We start from the raw sequence: 6404 nt of genomic DNA, 5'->3' as shown, positions 1-6404 counted from the left end.
TAGGGGATCACTAATGTAGCAGTGTAATATTGTATGCTTTGGTTCTTCGCGTTTTGTACAAGAAGTACAGTGGGTGATGAATAAACACATTACTAGATCTTATTGATTTCATTGACAAACATATACATCTAATTTTCTCGAACGACATTCAGGTAAATTATAAGCATTCCTATGGGCTCAAACTGTGCGTGTTTTTGCATTGGTAATCGTGAAGCTGAGTTGACACATTCTCTTCACGTTTCTGGATGTAAAAGGGTTGCTTAATGTTTCAATATCAATCATAGGTATATTGATGATCTCGAAAGTTTATACAATCCGAACACCAAATATCACTTACCACATCTATTAATTGAAAGAAAAAAGAATGTATGAGCTCAGCATAATGTCTCATAACCCTATGTATTTCTAAAAATCAGAGCAAATACATACTATACCAAAGCTGTAGGACAAAAGGGACAATTTCAATTTTGGCTTCAAAAACTTTCAAGTACTATATATACCATCAGTCCAAGCTTGCGGTGTATACATTTTACATCGGAAACACGGGCGGTAGAGTGTCACCAGTCTATGTTGGAGGTAACATAAATTAACATCACAATGCCAGGTATATGTTGTGTAAGGACTATCTCAGGAGGCAAGATAGCTTGTTTGAGAAAACTTCGATCGAGATATTATTAGCGTGCTAATGGACCTTTGATTACAAAAAGTTCATATACATCAAGCCTGCCAGACTCTAGCTAAGGAGCACACTTTCCATTAAAAGTCCTGAAATACGGTAGTGAGATACAGCTTACTATCACTAAAGTGTTTTCCCTTTAGTAAGACAGGGTTTTTCAGAAATTAGATTTACTCGACCTTTCAAGGCGTTTTAAGGTAGATACGGAGATGTACAGAGATATGATATGTATGTTTCTCAAATGATAAGTGACAGTATAACTGGTAATAACAGTAATTTTGTTGATTCACCTAATTTCACTACATTTGTCACTTTGGGTCAATCTTGACAGAATGTGCGATGCTAAAAAGAGAATGCATACCCATTCCGGACACGTTAAATCACCACTAAGCAGTTCTTAAAGATTACACTAAGGGTTTTGTCATAATCTGTTTATTAGACCCGTTTAATTACTTACTTTGCATAATCTGTTTTAAGTCTGGTTACCACCGTTACTACCATTTTCCACTTTGTTATCAGGTTCGGTTTTCACAGGGTCTCTGACAGAACCATTACCATTGTTGCCATTGTTACCTCCTCGAAAGCAATAAAACAATATAAGTGAACATCGTGCTTGAAACCACAGGGATCACTTTAATACAGAAGAAATGCCAATCATAAATATAATGAGGCCTTCTTTCCATAAATATGTTTGATGACAGGCGCCGCCAATTTAGAAAGTATTTTTTGCCAATCTGTTGATTACTTTAGCCCAAGTCAAAATGTCTAGCCACTGATAGGTGACGATTTGTGAAACACATCTCTAGATACGACATGTTGAGTAGCTTGGTCCAGATTACTTAAACATGTCACGCATTCAGAATTACATATCTATTGTTATATATCTCTAAAATTACCTTCATACAGATAATTCAATTCTAGTTTTGCTTTCTTATATCGCCAACTCTCGATAATTACTTTGTCGCAGATACCATCTCGATCTTTCGGTAAAACATCCAAGCAGATAACTTGGAGGAGAAAATCACTTTTGTAGCTATCCCAGAGGCCCTCGACCGATTGCATTGTCGGGCAAGACACACTTATTGCCAGTGGGCTGTTCCGCTTTACACGCTGACATCTACTTCCAATAGCTTCCAAGAATTTATTAAGGCTTCGTAGGTTTTCACAAGATTCAAGCATTGGTAGAGTGTCTATTTTTGCTGGTTTAGTAACTTTCACGTCGATCTGAATAAGAACTGAAAACAAATAAAGAAACGTATTCGGCTTTATCAATGCCTTTAATTTATCAGATTTATTGATTCGTTAAAGATAACGCCACATAATACAAGACACTGTTTCAAGATTTGTTAGAAACGAATAAATGAAATAGTCAAATTTCATCGATCATTTGGACAATAGGATTTTTTTCTGCCAATAAACCTGTACAATCCGTCTCATCTTTGTACGTAAACAAGCCTTGCAAGATCGATATTATGAGAACATATCATGCACTCTTTCATTGACGTAACAAACACAGAACATAGTCTATCTTCATCGAGCCTTTATCTATTAGAAGCAAACAGATTTTCATTTTGTACGAGTACATACATGCTGTTTATGATATTGTGTTTAGTTCTCATTAGGTAATACAAAGTAATGTAGAAAATATTCCCTTAAAGACTTTCTGCTCACCTCCTGTAAATGCATTGGTTGAATTGTGATTGTTTTCCCTTTCGGTTGGTTCCTTTGTAGGTGAATTGCCTGAAGGATAAATGCATAAGAGTCAGAGATGAACTTTGTGGAGGAAATTTAACATTATACGCATTTGCTTAGCCCGCGGTCACTTGTTCAGTATTTCGCTCACCCTATGCCTTTTACCCACTTACCAGTTTAAATTTGTCTTCCTTTTGTCAGCATGTCTTCGTTTTTGCGCTGACTAAATGACACAACACATCAAATCTCAAGGTTTAAAAGGTATACAGCATTACATAACTAAAATGAGTCCGACGTTCACCTGTTCATTTATCGCCAACCCTAAGCCTTTGATCCTCATGTCTATCAGTCTGTAAACCATCCTATTTCTAGCTTTGCATCCCTTTGTCAGTCTGTTTGTATGATCCGTTTCCCCTCTTACTCCGTCTCTGTAATTCGGATTTTTAATGTCTGTTCCACAAGTTATGTACTATTTTCTTCAAGGTGTCATACCTCTCTGGTCTAGTTTCTTACCTTGTTTACTCTTTGAGATGACTTCGTCAAACACGTGTAACAATGTGTTGTACGATTTATTAATAGCTCCATTTTCTATACTCTTCTTCAAGTGTCGTTGTAGAACCTTCGCCTTCTTCAAAAATGTTTTATATAATTTGGGTTCTACCAACGTTTCGATACATTTATTTTTCAATATCTCTGCCGAGTCATCATTGTTCTGATTAATTCCAAGTTCTTTAATAATAACAGTGTCATAATGATACGTTAAATTCCTTTTGATGAACTGTGCAAATCCTGAAAGTGCCGTGCTAAGGGATGGTACTCCAGCCGCACTGGCTAATAAGCTAGATACGCCAAAAGGTTCTGTTTTAGGGGCAGTCAGATGAAGATGACATTGTTTCAAATCTCGCACGATGGTTCTAAGAAAATTACCAGTTGTTGGGGAAGATGGATAATTAACAATACTTAGGTAAGGGGAAGCTGAAATATGGAGTAACTTTTCTTGACACTCTTTTCCAATCTGTTCAGGAAGACCTCTTATTTTTAAGTTTGTTTTTATTCGATTTGTAAAATAATTTGCGACTTTACCACTGGCCAGGGCTATAGTTTCTAACTTTTTTGTGCATTGATCTATTGTTGTGGAAGAGAAATCAAATGTCAGTAAATTGATTGGTCGGTAATACTAAGATTAGTCATGTTAATAGTAAGTATTTCGTCATATACGCTGGCAAATATTCAATATGCTGTGGTTTGTTTTCAAGAGCGTTTAATTTAGTTGTAAAATGGGAATGTACTTTTGGTCCGATTGAGATTGTAAACGTAGCTTTCTCAACGTATTCTATTATTTCATATTCTAGTTCTTGTACTTTGCTCGGTTCCTGATCAAGGTCTTCTGGTATGTATGACAAGATTGGAACAAAATGTGCATGTGTAAGAACTTCGTCGTGAATGCTCCTGGCAGCTCCTGCCATCCCGTCTACCGTAACATATCCTATTATAAATGTGACATTCTTGAAATGTTCAAGATTAGGAAAGTAGAATTTATGCCGAAGAAGTCGCTCGGTTAATGACAGTTTATCTGGAGTAATCTCTTGTGCCTCTATAAGATGAATTCCATGTTGCTTTGCGTCAATTTTTTCTGCCTCTGAAGGATCGAAGACGGTCATATAAACCTCGTATTTTTGGCTTTGAAGTATCTTTACCAACGATTTCTTTATGATATATCCAGGGATATCTCCAGTTTTTGGCCACCACTCTGTGCCAACAATGAGTACCCACCACCTATAAAGGTAAAGGATGGAATGTTCTTTACATATGTGAAATATCAAAATGTTGCTGTCATTTCAGGCATATAAAACCTATAATTTTCTTTGAAGTTGACACGTTTGAAACTCGAAATTTAAATTAAAAGTTTAAGAAACGGAACAAGTTGCCTTTAGGAGGAAATAAAATTACATTGTCTCATCAACATGTATATCCGAGTATTCGCCTGTCTGCCATCATGTGATAATTTACCCGAAGTCTGTGGAATATACCTGTAGCCGAGACATGTGGTGTAACTTATCATCTCAACTTGGAATTTATAATAAGTTTTGTATTAATCACCTTTTTAGATATCCTATCCGATCTTTTTAGATCACATGTTCACTCATTAGGTATTTTAATACCAATTTCCCACTGTTTGTCTTTTGTGCCATTGATATTTTAAAACGGTTTACGGAAGGGAGTTTTAAAATGTTGTAGACTGTCGCTACATACTGTTACATAATTTATGAATGAAGTTTGTTGGAACTGCTCTGGAATTAATGTGTTTATCTTGTATAATGATACAATTGTCTATATTAGAAAATTACGCCAAATTGTGCCAAATTGTGACAGATAAAAGCAACGATCGCAGAAATAGCTCATCGAATCAAGGAAATATTTTGGCGCATAATTTTGTCTGCTGATGGCAAAAAAAACTAGAAAGTGCTTATATAGGATACCTCATTTCTGCAAAATAGTGGACCAACTTAGATATCCCAACTTTTTCCGTAGTATGGGGTACTGCCCAGTTACGATAAACTAAAGTCTAACATTTCCATGAAAATATTATAATCTACGTAAGAAATATTTTAGCTGTATTATGAACTAAACAGAACCCTCAATTTTTCTGCGAGCTATGGGCATATTAATCATCTTCTGCATTTTGGAAGAAACAATATAAAGCATTTTGAAAAGGTTAGCGCGTGACACTCTTTGACAAAGACAGCAATAGTATTTTTAAGCGTATATTCACATAGACTCCAATTTCGTCATTTGACAAACTTAGTTATTCCTCTGCCAACTGCATAACTCAAAGCTTCGTTTTCCATTCATAAATCGTTTCCTCTTCTTCCAGATACGTATCCCGTTTTTCTTTAAATTGTGCTTATGTTTCCCAATATTTTTGTTTAATTATCTTTCCTGTTTCAAGCTTTCCCAGAAAGAGCTAATAAAGGATGCACCATTTCTGCAAAATCATGCACTGTATATCTCAATGAATATTACAAACAGACAATAAACACTTACAAAACAAACTAAAATAGGTTTGTCCCTGTAAATGTGAAAACCGAAAGCCTGTTCAAATGATTTTGTGACACTTACATATCCTCTGGGTTACATTGTTACTCTTTGCACTGACTTGATTCCCCATGACACTTATCATGTAGATATCATAAACCTCTCCAGGAACTAAACCTGTCAGACTGGCATTCCTTGCATCTGTATCAATCACTTGTAATGTTCTATTTGTTGATCCAAAGCTGTACAATATCTCAAATCTATCTACTGCAATTTTTTCATCTATTGACCAAAAGACAAGAATAACTGTGCAATTGTAACTTGTGACATCATCGAGGTTAGGGGATGCCGGAACTGTGGATAAAGTTAGAGACAAAAGTCTTATGATAGATATCGTTTCCCATTCATAAATCGTTTTCCTCTTTTTCCCGATACTTATCCCGTTTTTTTCTTTAAATTTTGTTTAGGCTCATTAATATCTTTGTTCTCGGCTCTTTGCAGTTTCAACCTTTCCTGGAAAGTGCTAATATAGGATACACATTTCTGCAAAATCATGCACTGTATATCACAATGAATTACGAACAGACAATGAGCACTTGCCAAACAAGCCAAAATACAGTGCGTTTCACCTTGATACCGCAACTCAGCGTATGAGACGGACACAATCCACGTACAAAACAAACGATAAGCTTGGGTATCGACGCATATATACGTCTCCGACTCATTGATTAATTACAGTAAACCAGCATGGGGCAGCCGCTCTGTCTACACTGATAGATACACTTGATCTGCAATATACCTTCACCTCTTGAACTCTTAGCTGAAATTGTAAAAGAAACAGTTACATTGTAGATCAAGTCTAGTCACCTGTTTATCTCTCAGTCGAGACAGCGGCTGCCACATGCTGGTTTACTGTACTTAATCGACGAGTAAGTGGCTTTGAAATGTGTCCGTGATACCCAAGCAAGTGTGTTTTGTACGTGGATTTTGTCCGTCTCAT

At 36.1% G+C, this 6404-nt stretch overlaps 1 protein-coding gene across 1 annotated transcript; it reads right to left on the bottom strand.

The window, feature by feature from the left end:
* Positions 1-1132: 1132 nt before the first annotated feature.
* On the bottom strand, positions 1133-6307 carry LOC139149893 (uncharacterized). The gene is made up of 6 exons (XM_070721914.1): positions 6250-6307; positions 5489-5758; positions 2882-3493; positions 2348-2416; positions 1573-1911; positions 1133-1252 (listed from the first exon to the last, which is right to left on the bottom strand). The coding sequence occupies exons 1-6, from the start codon at positions 6305-6307 to the stop codon at positions 1149-1151; spliced, it is 1452 nt and encodes a 483-aa protein (XP_070578015.1). The 3' UTR covers positions 1133-1148.
* Between the last annotated feature and the right edge of the window lie 97 nt (positions 6308-6404).

This window comes from Ptychodera flava, chromosome 2 (genome assembly GCF_041260155.1).
Source record: "Ptychodera flava strain L36383 chromosome 2, AS_Pfla_20210202, whole genome shotgun sequence".
Lineage (NCBI taxonomy): Eukaryota > Metazoa > Hemichordata > Enteropneusta > Ptychoderidae > Ptychodera > Ptychodera flava.
This window is presented reverse-complemented; position numbering and strand designations above follow the sequence as displayed.

What these genes read in the sequence shown, in the direction of transcription:
- LOC139149893 (XM_070721914.1), bottom strand. Translation starts at nt 6,307, where the DNA reads ATGTGGCAGCCGCTGTCTCGACTGAGAGATAAACAGGTGACTAGACTT. An exon ending in CAATGTAACCCAGAGGATAT is followed by an intron (nt 3,494 to 5,488) that starts GTAAGTGTCACA and finishes CCACAACAATAG; the next exon opens with ATCAATGCACAAAAAAGTTA. An exon ending in ATTGAATTATCTGTATGAAG is followed by an intron (nt 1,253 to 1,572) that starts GTAATTTTAGAG and finishes ATTGCTTTCGAG; the next exon opens with GAGGTAACAATGGCAACAAT.